This window comes from Accipiter gentilis, chromosome 16, assembly GCF_929443795.1.
Source record: "Accipiter gentilis chromosome 16, bAccGen1.1, whole genome shotgun sequence".
NCBI classification, from domain to species: Eukaryota; Metazoa; Chordata; class Aves; order Accipitriformes; family Accipitridae; genus Astur; species Astur gentilis.
Genome location: NC_064895.1, coordinates 7,639,249 through 7,654,486, shown reverse-complemented (window position 1 = coordinate 7,654,486; position 15,238 = coordinate 7,639,249). Strand labels below are relative to the sequence as shown.

The following is a 15,238-nucleotide window of genomic DNA, read 5'->3' as shown; positions in this document are numbered from 1 at the left end:
AGTCTATTAAGAATATTCCTGGAGTTTTAGACTCCAAAACTATATTTTTCTGCTCATAAATAAGACACAACAGGGGCCTGTTTCTTGACATAGAGGCAAGTAGCACCGTGTAGCGCTCACTTTACAGCTAAAGTCTCCCACTCTGAACTAGTGTGCCCTTATTCATGTGTTTCCCCTGGATTCCCCTAGAACCTAGGTGTTACCTGAGAGATTCTTATTAGCCAGGTGTTAGGACAAATGTGCTAACAAACATACAGTAGGAATGACTGCATGCTAGTACTTAAACTTGTGTTTAGGTTGTCTGTAATTTAACAGTGTAGATGCAGCTGAAGACTTAATTGCAATGCTAACTGTAGAAAATGTTAAATAAGAAGTATTGTGAATTCAGGACCCAGGGCAAAATAAAGGTAAACTTTAGCCTACCTCATGTGAGCATATGAATTTGTGCTTAAATGTTAGACATCTAGGGAATTGGTTCCCCTCAGTAATGCTCGAGTTCTGTAAATAAACTATGAAAGGGTTTTTGAAGGCCCATTCTGCTTATTTTATACTGCCCTCGCTCATACCAAGCAACACTTTTGCTACAGCTATTTCTGATGTCTGGTACTGATTTGCCTAAACAAAGTGTGTCACACTACAGCCCGTAACAGAAACACAGGCACCTACCACTTTAATATATTTCTACCTTCTTTTCCCCAAAATGCTGTAAAATACTGCTGTGTTGTTAAATCAAGTTCTATTTATGACATTGAGCTTTGGCATGCAATTAAAGATCCATTCTAACACTTGTTTATGTCATCAAGAGCTGTCTGACACCTACACACATCTGTTTCATGCATAAATGTTCATGCAGTTATGTTCTCAGTAAAGAAAAAAAATAATCCAACCCCTCAATCTGGTTTTGTAAAACTATTGGAATTTTCAGTGATTTCAAAAAAGGCATAATTAGCATAAGGCAGCAGGAAAATTTCAGTTTTCTTTTCTATGCTATATGAAAAAAGTAATTCTTGCCTGGAACAAGAAACAATTTGGTAAGATCATGGAATTGTTTGCTAGGAAAGACTATCAAATGTCATCCAATTCAACTTCTTGCCCACATGCAGGATCAGCTATACCTATCTTGTTGACAGAGGCTTGTGTAATCTATCCTTAACGACTTCTACCTATGAAAAAGTCCAGGTTCTTTGGATAGGATCTGTTCCTAATCTTACTATGCTTACAGATTAAAAGTTTTTCTAATATTCCTGGATCTTTCTTCCTGCAACTTAAGCCTGTTTGCTTCTTGTCCTGTCCTCCAAGGACATGAAGAGTTTATTCTTTTCCTCTTTGCAACAGCTTTTCTATGTGTTTAAAGACTTTATCAGACCCCTAGCTTTCCACTTAACTTAACAAAAACCAGTTAATGAAACCTTCCCCATAAATCATGTGTTCCCTATCTCTAAATAAATAAATTTTTGCTATTCTTTGAACTTTTTCTCATTGGTTCCTATCTTTCTTGAATGGCAGAGTGCAAACTGGAGAGATTATTTCAAATAAAGATTTTTCAGTGCTGATCAGAGAAATGGTAACTCCAAACCACCTACAATTATTTGCCTGCTTACAAATCCCCTTTTATTTGTCCTTTTTAAAAAAATTACGCTGTTATGCTAGGTTCCAAGTTTACTTCTTTTTAATGCCCAGATTCTTTTCTGCAAAACTGCTTGCCAGAGAGATGTTCTCTGTGTTTTCTAACTAAATTCTTCTGAGTTCATAAGTCTTACCTTCTGGATTTAATGACAAGGCAAAGCTGTGAATAACAAAACGTTTAATCTCCTGACCTTAACTCCCTTTGTGTTAATTACATTTTCTTATATCTTGTAATATTTAGTATAAATGCATCATCCGTGGAACAATTATTTTCCTTAGAGAAAGGATCTGTGATTTATACTCTACAGTGTTTTCAAAACATCAGTGAAATTGCCTAGTGTGTAAACAAGTGAAGATTATCCTTCATTTTAAATGATATATAAAGAAATAAAATAAAAGGCACTTTCAGGAAATGAAGAGAGTGAAATTTCCATTTTCATAATGAAGAATCTGACCTTTCTACTCCTTGGCTGATTACATTGTTCTCATTACGAAAATACTTGAACAGAGAGTATTGCATTCTTCCTGCTTAAAAAAAACCACCACAAACAAACAACCTCCTCATCCCCCCCCAAATTGCCAAACCTATTAAAATATTTCACAAACTTTTTTTTAGAATACGTTTTTAAACAATGTCATAGCAATAATGAAAAGAAATAATTGAGATTTAAGACTGGGAGAAAGAGGCCAACCCTCTTCCCTGACTTGCTGAAGATACTGAAGACTAATGTAATGTGACTGCAGTATACTCCCAGTGTCAACGAAATATTCTTCCACCTTTTGATATGGAAGGGAGGTTTCCTAGAAAAGCCAAAAAACCCTTGCAGGATTTCCTGCATGAGTGATGGATTCCTTGCCCAGAACCCATAATTATTTCATCCTTCTGCAGAACTCTACTCTTAGGTATCTCTGTGAGCCTCTGTGACTTAGCAATGATAGCTAATGAATTATTTTACATGACTTCAAAAAAAATGAAACATCTGGGGTCTCAGAATCCTCAGAATAGAATATACTTCATTACACATTTTTTTCTACTGTCCAGATTTCTAGCAGGTGCATCTGCCAGTGGAATTTTAATTATCTGTGGGTATGTAGACATTTAGGTTGGGATTTTTAAAGACCCCTGAGAGAAGGCTTTAGGCTCCTTGAAAATTGCAGTCTTTCTATGGGAAATCTAGTATTTATCCTCATAAGGTCTGCAACAGGTACTTATATGTTTCTTTTCTGAAATGTGCTTATCCACTATGGAGAAACACTTTTCTACTGTTTTTTGCTGTATGTTTGCTGAATATCATCCTTTACACACTTCATGTTCATTCATTACTCATTAACATCATGTGAGCTGGAATGGCAATCAGGTTTATTTGTAAGGTTTTTATACTCTTCTTTATTTTAAATGGTGAGATGTGTTGTAGGGAAAAGTAATATCTTAAATTAGGCCAAACTGACAGCACTGAGAAAATCCCTAAGTCTCAGGTACTTTCAGGTTTCCTTACTCTAAATTTAAAGCACAAAAAGGAAGCTTCCAGCTACATAATTTGGCTAAATATCAGTATTCTGTCATGGGTGTTTTCAGAATGGTAGGAAACTGTTACAATTATGCTTTATAGTTTACTAGTATAAATAAACATTAAAAGTATAGTAAAAAATAAATGCTACAAGTTAAACTGAAAGGCACCAGAACAGTTAAGTGAAGGAGAAGGAAAGTATAGTAGGGAGAACATAACCGGATAGCTGCAAAGGTATGAACTCTCACTTATTCATAGAGCAGCAGGATGTTTTTGGTGTAAATAGTTCTCCTAACAGATATCCTCTTAAGAAGTTCTTCTTGGCTACTGTTCTCCACATCACAATGAAAAGTTCTTCTGTCAGGGAACAAGAAACCTGATCCAAAGTCCACTGGTACCAGTGGGTTTTGGATTAGTCTGATGGATCATGGTTCATGTATACCAACAAAAAATAAAAGTCCTGGTGCTAAATTATGAACCTGAGTCAGGCTCAGTGAAACAGATTTGATGTAGGGCTGGTGAATTAAATAATAGACAAGAAACCTCTGTTGCTTGTTGGAAAATTTTAAACTGCATGGATTTTCCACATGAATAACTTTTCCTTAAAATGGAGTTACTGAGATCTAGCTAAGAATGTATGCTTCAGAATACTAACGTCACTCACTGCATAAAGCAGGTATTGCTGTATGCAGCCATGAGGGGAAAACAACCAAAATACCACACATACCAGGTTTATTGTAGAGAATGAGATTTTTGAAAGCAAACACAGTCAAAACAAAATTAAAGTGGTGCATTTCAGCCTCTACAGGGCCAGTTTGCAAAAATGTATTATATTGAAGTGAACTTCCAATATTTGAAATATTTTAGGTCCTGCCTATGATCTCACGATTTGTGAAGTTAGAAATACATCACTGGTTCTTCTGTGGAAAGCTCCTGTGTATGAAGGCAAGAGCCCTATTACTGGGTATTTAGTGGACTATAAGGAAGTAGATACAGAAGACTGGATCACTGCTAATGACAAACCTACTTCAAAGCGCTATTTTAAGGTAACATTTTCATCAGTTAGTGTTAATTCAAAACTGAGTTCTAAAAACATCTGACTGAGTACAACAAAGAGGTGTATTTGAACTTGGGCTTCTGCTAACATCTTCATATAAGTAAACAAAACAGTTTAGATATCGTTTTTTAATTTGGCTTTGCTCTTTATCTTTTTCAAGGTCACTGATTTACATGAGGGTCATACCTATGTTTTCAAAGTTCGTGCAGTGAATGATGCTGGGGTAGGCAAGTCATCTGAGATATCTGAACCAGTGCTTGTACAGGCACGGCCAGGTAATGAACTGTTTTACCTCCTCTGCTTCTAAAATACTGAAATACTTAGAAGTGAATTTAATCAATCTGATTCTATACTGTAGCACAGGTAAGTATTTCAAGAGTTAAGAAGCTCTTAGCCTTAAAACTTAAAGAAAAAATCATGTGGATACAGAGGTACTGTCAAGAATTTTTGCTTTATTTACTGCAGGAAATATTTGATAATCAGTTATTTCAGTTTTTATTCTCAGAAACAAAAGTGCTACTTGCTGTGAGTGAAAAGAAGTATGACAACATATTTATTAATGCTTCAAGAGTGATAAAAGATTAATTTACTTAAACTGTTCATACATTCTCACAGTTTCATTTTATAGATTCATTTCTTAATAAGAATTTATTATTTTTAGTATTCCTGTTTTTTGTGTAGAGTAAGAATCTTGCTAGTATGTGATGCTGAGTCAGCGTATGACATAAACACTTCAAGATCTGCAAGAAAGATCAGTATCTGTTAGTGAAGATGGACAAAATTTGCATGGGCTTTAGTAATTTCTGAATTGCAGCTCAAAAGAAAAATGCAGCCTTGACATTTTTGTTGATTCCTATTTTGCAGGAACAAAAGAAATCTTTTCAGGTGTGGATGATGAGGGTAATATTTACCTTGCTTTTGAGTGCAAAGAAGCTACAGATGCATCTCATTTTGCGTGGGGTAAATCATATGAGGAGATTGATGATTCTGATAAGTTTAAGATTGAAACAAAAGGAAATCAGTAAGTCACGCCAGTCTTTCAAATCATTAGAAGTTTGTCCTGTTAAAAATCTCAATATCATGAGAAACCCTGCTAATTATATCCTTCTTTATTGATGATTTTAGTTCTAAGCTGTACTTCAAAAATCCTGATAAATCAGACTTGGGAACTTACTCTATCTCAGTTAGTGACACAGATGGGGTTTCATCCAGCTTTGTAATGGATGATGAAGGTAAGGTCATTACCATCTTAAGTCTTTCTTCATTTTATCACCTCAACTGCACTAAAAATTGTCCAAGAAAAAAAAAGAACTCCACAACTCTCACATTCTTTCCTATGCATTAAGGAAAACCAAAAAAGACTGCTCAACAGGCTTTGTGTGATTATTTTTCTGATTATCACAATAATGAAAGTTTGGATAACTTAAGGAAATATTTTCTTTAAAAATAGATAAAGAATATGACCAATTAGAATTGTTTTCTTTGTGCTGGGACTATAATGCTGTTCGCAAAAACCTGTTACACTGTTAGTTAAAAGTCTAAAAGTGTTGCTTTTTTCACTGTGTTGTGAATCTCTTTCTCTAGTATTTGAGTTTTGCTGTGGTTTGACTTCATAGCCTTTCACATCTTATAATAATTGGTTTTCTGTTAGCTGTAAAGCTACCATGAGATCTGTGCTTACCAAGGACCCTAATATAGAGATGGACCTTGAGGCTCCAGATACAGTTTCATACAACGGAGGTGCAGAGAATTAGTAAGAAGAATGTGAGAAAAATGTTGTTGCTTTAACTAGATCTGAATACATAGGGTTAAGTTATCCTTTGGCTTAAATTTAGTTTAGTTTTGCTTTATTTCATTGTAGGTATTTTGTTTCATTGAAGTTGTAATGAATTTGCTTCAGTCTGACTTTGGTTTAGCATGAGAGGTGCTGAGATGAAAGGCAAGGCAGGGGGGGAATTTGCTATTTTTAAATAGCACAAAAATTATTTTGATGCTTTCCCAGTCCACAGGCTGTGATTGCTATGCCCAGTTCCTTAAGCATGAAAATCCCTCTACTTACCTTCTAAGTCATTCAAGGAGAGGAGATGAGACTGAGTGTGAGTCTGATAGTAGGCAGGACTTTTATCGCAGTATGAAACATGTCAAACCTCCCATTCAAAGTAGGTGTTGAGAAGAAATCCATGTGCAGACACAAAAAATATGGTTCTCCAGGACATGGACCATTTATGTGGACTCTTAGTCATTGCCAATATCTGCTTCTTCTAGGGAAGCTAAACTTGTAATATTTTTAATTTTCCAATGAATACTGTAGGAAAAGACAGATATGCATTTGCTCATGACAACTTCCCTTTGGCTTAGTTGTAAGGCATCACTCTGAAAGCTGTCTGTAGGTCTTGTCACCACCAGTCCTACCTTTGGAGGTTATTTTTTAGAAGACCACTAAAGGTGTTTCCCATCCCACACTTAGCCCATGTCTTCCCTGGTCATATCTGTCACTCAAAATTACATTTTTATTTATACTGGATCTATAAGCAAGTGTTAGATTTTGCATCTCTACACTGAAAACCATTATTTCACTGCCCATTTACTTCCTCAAATGCTATAAATTCTCCTGTAATTTTGCTAAATCCTCAACCATGTCATAAATTCTTGCTAATTTCCTTTGGTCTTTACATTATCTGTAAAGTTGGAATTGGCAGTAATGTTAATCTTCCAAATCTTTGTTAGTAATGAATATGATAAATAGGGTTAGTATGAAAATCTAACAAAGTGATTTCTAGACTCTCGCACAGCCTTCACGAGGATTTAGTGCATTAAATAGGACTTTCTGTACCTTTTTCAGACTAACCTGCCCTCAATCTTGTTTCTTGCCACAGTAAAACAAGCTTTTCAGGTACAGTGTCGGAAAGGAAGTCAGCAGATAAAGGAACCTCAAACACTACTTAGAAGCTATTGTCTCCCATCGTTCATTTAAATCCCATAGCGAGTTTAAAATAAGTTTTGTTCTTTCTTTAGATTCTTTTGCATAAGCCAGTGTGTATGAAAATGCACAAAATAGGAACACTCACAAAATCCATGTATCGGAATTTTAAATTTCTCAAATGTTATTTTTTAGTCATCACTTTCTGAAGAGGGTTAGGTATTTCACATATAAGACTTAAGGAGATTATCTGCTGATGCTGATATGTACCTTCTTTGACACTTGTTTTCTGACTGTATTTTTCAGAATAAATTAAAACATGAGTATTTTTCTTAATTTCAGAGTTTGAACGTTTGTTGGCATTAAGCAATGAAATAAAGAATCCAAGTAAGTTGAAGATCTGAATCTACTTGATACTTCTAGAAAAAATATAATTACATACAAATGACTGGAGTTCCAAAAAGGTTCTTCCCGAGACAAGGGCAGGCTCATTTTTCATGGAACAACTTGCTTCCTTATCTTTCCATTCAATTAAAAGAATATCAGTTTGCATTGAATAAAATCATCATTGCCTAGAAGTCTTTTGAAGTTTAACTTTAACAATAGACTATGGGTTGCTACTAGCCATTTCCTTAAGCGTTTTGCAAACTATAAGGTGTAAATTCTTTTCTTCCTTTGAGAAATTAATTTAAAAATCAGTCAAAGACTGCATTAGACATCTTTTCCCTGCATAAAGTTTATTCTATATCCAGCATTCCATAAATAATAGGGAGATACTAATATTTTACAGTAGTCCTTTTTCTCACAAGGTTTCATGTGTTATTGACTTTTGATTGCTTTTCTTGCTACAGCAATACCTCTGAAATCAGAATTAGCTTATGAGGTTCTTGACAAAGGAGAAGTTCGTTTCTGGATTCAGGCTGAAAGTTTATCACCAGATTCTACCTTCAGATTCATTATTAATGATAAAGAAGTTGAAAACAGTGATGTAAGTACATATTAAATATGTGATTTTCTTTAGTAAACTTTTATGTATTAATAGGTATACTATTTTTATAGTTGCTTAAAAACATGCTATTAAAGTCTGATAATAACTGAAAGGAATGCCAATCTTTAACTTGAATCTTTTTTGCAGTATAGAATTCCTGTTGCAGAGTGAGCCTATTCATACCAAAAAAGAAGAGCAAAGTTTAATCCTCGGAAGTTCGTATTCATTTTGGGTAGCTAGACAACCAACAGCCAAAGAGAAGGAGAAATTAGACACAGACCAGTATTAAACACATCTGATGAAATGTAGTGCAGAAATATTTTAGTGAAATAGCTCAAACCAAAAAAGCTAGTTCAAGTACAGTTTTGGACTCCAAACCAGCAAGACCCTCTGAGGCTACTACTACTAGTTTTACATATAATGTGGGACACACTTGACAATGCAACAGTAGTCATAGATATAAAACTTTTAGATGGTGTCACATTCTATTTATTTTTTTTTTTTAGATTTTGGCCTAGATAGTAAATGGGCATTGAATGGCTACATGGAGATGAAAGGACAGGCCACCAGCTTAATGCATTTTTATAGCTCTAGGAAGATCTTTCATAGAAAAAGAAACAAAAAAGTAGTCAGATGGGGCTGGGAAGAAAGCAAGGTCATGCCTTTGCAGGGCTGGAGTATGGTTCATCTACTGGGAATAAAGTATAGCACTGGACATATCTTTTCCTGTGAGGAATCTACCTCCAGTGCACCTGTTTGAAAGGTTTAGTTTATTCCTGAGGATGCAAAGCCTGGTTTTGGCCAGAAAAGCTTATCAGCATCTTTATACCACAGAAAAGCAAAGAGCATTTACTTTAATTATGTATTGACAAGCAGAAGAAGTGTTTCTGAGTAAAATACTTTTCTGTTTTTCTTGAAGAAGTAATAAACTATAGCACTGAAAACCTGAATATTAGTGACTAGGATGTATTGAAATGACAATATTCTGTCTTGGCAATGTTAGTGGAACAGAACAAGCTATTTTTAGTTCACGTATGTTTTGGAAGTGTTGACATCAGAGAGAGTCTTGAAGTGGCGCTGCATTATTTCACCTCTTTAATTAGTAACCCACAGGTGACATTTACGTTTGGAGACTGATGATATTTTTGTGGAAAGTCACGTAAAAGCCTAGTATTTATGGTGCCCATAAAATCATTGAACTTCATCTTGCTGCATAATGGCAATAGTTAGAAGCCTAATTACACTCTAAAACCTGCCTGGAGACTGGGCTACAGTCACTGAACATGTTCAATAGACCGTTATGCTGGTGAATTGTAGTCTGATTCTTGACATTGGCTGAAGTGATAAATTTTTCCTTCTAGGTCCTAAAAGGGAGCAGTTTCAGTAAAATTTCAAAATAGTCTGAGAATGGCATGAACTGGGCCCCATTTAATCAGCTGTCATTTTAATCTTTTAATATTTTTTTCTTTTACCCAAAAGCAAGAAATAAAAAATAATTCTAGAAGTATGATAAATGATCAGATTAAAACTTACATCTTGCTCTTCTTTTTCTGCTTCTGGCAAATTTCAATTTAACACTCTCCCTGAGAACTCATGAAACGAATGCAAGTGTTGTCCTTGACCTCTGTGGGCAAGAGACTGTAAGTGAGAATTTGAATTTGCACTTTTTGATAGTTTGATGAAGTTTATAACTTCTCTTTTTAACCTACCTAGCCTATGTCCTCAGCTCTTACAGATGAACTCTTACATAAGTAATTTTTCAACTTAATTTCCTGATTAATAAAAACTTGTCTTATTCTTTGACATTATATCTTTCTTTGAACTATAAATGGGAAAACACATATCCAAATTATATGAACATTTTCTCCTGTTATTTTATATAAATGTTATACCGCAGTCCCTTCCCACTAAGAAATTTGTTTAATAAATTGTTCTCCTAAGCAATCTGTTGGCTACTTCTTTGTTAATTCCATTATCTTTTCTCTTTCTTGATTCTTCAGTTACCCCATTAAGATTTAAAATAGTAATATTTGTACATTTGAAAGTACCAGTAATGAATACTAAACATCTTGACTATGTCTACACTATTATTTCAGGCTTGTTTTCCATACAACAGTGAATCTGTTCTTGATGCTGGCCAGGAGGTGTCCCTCAAAGCTGAAGCAGATATATCTGTAGGGTCATTCCTACTAATTTTGGATCAGTACTTAAAGGTTCTTCCACTTAAGGAAATAGTCCCAGAGAGTTTAATAAATGGTATTTTTACTAGCTTTTTTCCCCTGTCTTCTTTTTTTCCCCTTTCCTAAACTTAATCTACCTGTGGCTTTAGGTAGGCTTTAGTTTTGGAGTAAAAGAAAAAGGTTAATCAAAACATACTGTTTATAAGGCATCATGTCTCCTTTTAAGACTAACAGTTTACTGCATAGAACTCCTTCTAGATGGTGACATTTACTTTTCTGTCCCATCATGAATAGAACAGTTAATGTGTAATATCCTCAGCCACATTGGTTGCCTAAAAGTATTAATCAGATAACTTCTGTGGATTATTTTTACTTTGCTTTCAGAATTTATTAATTGAGATTCAAACAACATCACTGTTAGTGAGACACACAGTCCTCATGGTTGTTAGTCACTGAATGAAAGAGGTTATTACTTAGTAAGAGGTGGTTGTATCTAAAATAGTACCTGCAAATTCAGAACATGTATTTTTCAAGTATTGTCTAATATTTGCTTGCATTTTTCTATTTCCTTGATGATGCCTGCCAATAATTTCTCTTTCTGGAATATTTAATAGAACGCAAACACAAAAAGGACACAAACAGTGAAAACCAGACTAGCAAAACCCCTTGCTGCACTGGAAGCTGTAATGCAGCTAAAGGCTGGCTGTGTAGGCTCTTCTTCAAACATGCATAATGCCATAAACTATTATTTTTAAATCCAAACCTGCTGTATTATGATGACTCGAGGATTCCAAATGCAGCTGCACACAGAGGTTTCTGTCACCACTGGGATATGGTACAACAGTAAAATACAAGCACAGCCCTGTTTCCATAGTTTACAATTAAAAGGACATGTGAAAATTGAGTGTGCAGGCAGGGCTATAAAACATGATTAATTCAGTAGGGAATCATAAGTAATTTACACTTTACTAACGTTATTGTTTATTTCAGAGGCATAAAATAAATTGTGACCGTCCAAATGGCATTATAGAAATGGTGATGGACCGATTTACAATTGACAATGAAGGTACCTACACAGTACAGATTCAAGATGGAAAGGCCAAGAACCAGTCTTCATTAGTTCTCATTGGAGATGGTATGTTCACTGAAACATTGAAACTTTGAGTCTGATGAAGAAATGAATTTTAGTTATTCTTGGAGTAATTTTGTGACTAACTCATTTTTCATTCACTTCTAAAATTTAGCATTCAAGGCAGTATTGGCTGAGTCTGAGCTCCAGCGAAAGGAATTTCTCAGGAAGCAAGGTATGACAGAGTAGACTGGTGATTTTAGGCCCAGTTTGCAGCTAATGATGCATCCCTGGTGAATACTAAGTGGTTCCAACTTCCGTTGATTTCATTAGAAGATGAATATATTGTGAGTTTGAGAAGACACTGAACCCTTGGTGGATCTTATTTTCCAGCATTGTGATATGATACATGCAGGTTGTGACAGAACTTTCACTAAGTAAAGAAATAAAGTGGGAGTCACTACAAGAGGTTATCTGCTCAATATTCATGAGAAGTGTGCCTACTGTAGGCTCTCATCCAACAAAACATTTCAGCACATTTATTTTTAAGCATACAAATTGTCCCTTCAATATAATTGACAGAAGAGTTGACAGCATAGCATCAAACAAGGAAGATGAAAAACCAGATCCTGTGGTTTCTCTCCAGGCAAAATTCCAGGAACTAAATGTATATTTGTTGCATAGCTGCTATACAGTTACAGAGTTTGTTATATACTTGCTATCAATATTGGTTGCAGCTGAAAGTCAGGATTACTATTGGATACCTAATTCAGAATTCTATCACTGTGAAATGCTTAAAAAATTGAGTTTGAGCTCTAGTTTGTAATTTTCGCTTGGCAAGCACATGGCTTTTAGGATGAAAGTAATAATAATAATTAAAAGCATTTATTCTAAATAGCTTAGGTAAAATTCTCTACATAAGCAATGTAATTCGATTATTTTCTATTTGGGGGGGGGGGATTATTTTTTTTTTCAATAGATTTAGGAAGGAAATTATACCACTTACAACATAAACTCACAAGATCTTCAGTTCTCAGTGACTTAAGTGAAAATCTGGGACTTTACTACCTTCCAGGTCTGGATATTGCAGTTATGGGCCCTGACCCTGCAGACACTAAAACATACAACTTTACTGACATGAGTAACCACAATAATTTTAAAAAGGCTATGTATGTCAGTAAATTTACTTAAGGATTTATAGATACTTGCAGAATTGGAACCTCAGTGGGGAAAAGGAATAGTTCCTATTCTGCTTGTAATGTTTCATACATTTTTTCACTTACTTTATATAATCTGGACAAATAATGTCTGGCATGGGATTTTTGCTTTGACCATTTAATTGGGTGTTTGGATACATTTGTTTGTTCTCCAGTTCCCTTTGCATTAAATACATTGTTTGTACACTTGCTTGTAGCTACTCTGTTTCTTTCCTATGTTTAGCTGGCAATTGGGCATAAACGTATTTAGTAAATTAATCTGTCTCACCATGTTACGTTTTGGAATACTACATGAATTATCATAAAACCGGAGATAAGCCTCAGGTTTCTAAACTGTACTGTAGACACCTGTGTCAATACAATAAAAACTTACTACAGGATTTTCCTTTTAGTGCATGGGTAGTTGAGGAGTTCCCTCTCATCATTCTGATGTAAGGATGTTATAATATAATTTTCATCCTTTTTCTTTTTTTCACTGGATCTCTCTGATACTCTTCATTCTATAACATATGCTTCAAAACAATTTTGTTTCTTAGGTCCTCACTTCTCAGAGTTTCTGTATTGGGAAGTTACAGAGGAATGTGAAGTTTTACTTGCTTGTAAGGTGAGGAAATATACTTGAAATAATTTGTTAGAATGTGTTGATTTAAAGTTGAGGTAGGAAATATGAGGAAATATTTTGATATTTTTAAAATTAAAAGTTTCATATGAAAACTTTTTTATTTTTATTTAGAATTATTTAAAATCAAAATTTCTGACTTACTACTCTTCTGCTGTATTCGTCATTAAAAAAAAAAAAATTACAGAAGACTTCTAAATGTGTTAGGTGATCTAATCCTTTATAATAATTGTGAACCATAACAATAATTTAAACAAAATATTCATCCAAAAGCCAGAGTTCAAACTCTTTCCTCACCATTTTCGATTTAAAGTTTCCTCTACCAAAGCATCTGTTATTTAATCAACTGTAACCAAACATGCAACAAAGGCTTCTAGAATTAAAGTTATAAAACATGATTTTTATTATATTTGGCTAATGACCTTTGAATCTTAACTAATGCTAATGTGCATGGAATTCAGAGTAATTTTTGCTGTTAACATCTTTATATGCCATTCTAAACTGATACATTTTCATTTTTGTTGCTCTTCTAGAGTGACTAATTAGAGGTCTGAATAACTAAATTAATTGAATTGAACAGGCATCAAACTCCTTTTCATTGCCTTTTCTTGTAATATGGACTCTTTTGTACTAATTTTCTCCACTCCTTTTGAGTAAGCTTTTGGCGTTTAATTAGACTAACTTGAATCATTCATTATGAGCAATTCACATGCACATTTGTGGATTTTTTTTCCTTTTTTCTGCTCACTAATTAGGAGACCTTTAACCTCAGCTTATTCCCAGCAGAACTGGCCTGGGTGGTGAAGCTGCCATTCTGTGTGCCCCCATTTTAAGGCTCAACGCTCATTAGCTAAGATGGTACCTTTGCTGGTACTGAGCCGCATAGCTGGCATACTTTGTAATCTCCACATGCATTTGGCTCAGACATGAACCCTGCTTATCCTTTCCTTCACATGTGGAATTATATGTTGCTGAACCAGTTATACTAGTGTTAATTCTCTACAAATTAATCTGAAATTATCCTGCTCTTCATTGACTGTCAAACCTGTTTATACCACTGAAACTGAAAGGCTGAGTGTCTGATTATATGCTTTTCACCAGTGTCCTTTGTGTTCATAAGGACAGAACATTTTATGTAAATGAAATGTAGGATATGGGCTGTTTGCACACTTATCATTTTAACTATGCCATTGACCTTACAATGTTTGTTACTGTTAGTATGTGACTGGCCATTAGGTTCACACGGTACTGTTGTTTATGCTTGCTTAACTGATATTTGTACATAGGAAGAGTTTAAACAATAAAGCCTGGATTTGTCCTACAAACTTCAGATACCTGACATTTGAGTTAGAAGTGTGGCTGACCTGGGCTATTTCTGTGCTAATAAAAGACATCTAAGGAACAATCTCTGCTTCCCCAGGTCGTACCATAGCACTTGGCCCAGGTCTCTTCTAGGCTCTGTTTTGTGCTCCTGCGCGAAAATAATTGTCATGGGTGTTTTTACCTCTTGAAAGAGCCTGGGATAATGTGAAGGAAGTACCTGTAAGAGAGCGCTTTTTGCCTTGACTTTCTCAAAGGCCATGGCATGAAATAGGGGACTTAGGAAACCAGGCCAGCTGAAAGCTTGTGTAGGGCAGAAGATGGACTGTATGATTCAGGTTCATAACAGTAATAATGAACAAATATGGGTTGTGTTATAAAACAGTATATCAAAAGTAATACACATTACCTCACATACCAGTTATTTTCTATGTGATTGGACCTGATTGACTTTTGATTGACCTAGTGTTTAATTCTGAAATAGCTGGGATTGATGACCTTGTTCTTGGCATTGTAGCCCTTGCATGCCTATGGGACATGTTTGTTCATATGAGTGATAATTTGATGGCTTTTGCTTTTTATTGTGTGTTTATTTTTCTTCATATGCCAGCATCTACTATCATTTTTCTTCAAGTACTGCTGAATTTCAGAATGTTCAGAAGCTACCTGCTCTTGTATAACTTTGACCCTTATTTGTACTGTGTCTGTTAAAAGCAAGATTTTTGGTGTGTGGC

The 15,238-nt window shown here is 34.9% G+C and overlaps 1 protein-coding gene across 1 annotated transcript in view; it reads left to right on the top strand.

Moving 5' to 3' along the window:
- Nucleotides 1-15,238, top strand: part of MYOM2 (myomesin 2) — a 74,222-nt gene that overhangs the window by 42,951 nt on the left and 16,033 nt on the right. The window contains exons 20-28 of the mRNA XM_049818658.1: nt 4,002-4,180; nt 4,352-4,466; nt 5,056-5,212; nt 5,317-5,423; nt 7,454-7,498; nt 7,963-8,099; nt 11,270-11,414; nt 11,524-11,583; nt 13,102-13,169. Of these exons, the coding sequence (XP_049674615.1) occupies nt 4,002-4,180; nt 4,352-4,466; nt 5,056-5,212; nt 5,317-5,423; nt 7,454-7,498; nt 7,963-8,099; nt 11,270-11,414; nt 11,524-11,583; nt 13,102-13,169 (1,013 nt within the window). The remainder of the gene's footprint in view (nt 1-4,001; nt 4,181-4,351; nt 4,467-5,055; nt 5,213-5,316; nt 5,424-7,453; nt 7,499-7,962; nt 8,100-11,269; nt 11,415-11,523; nt 11,584-13,101; nt 13,170-15,238) is intronic.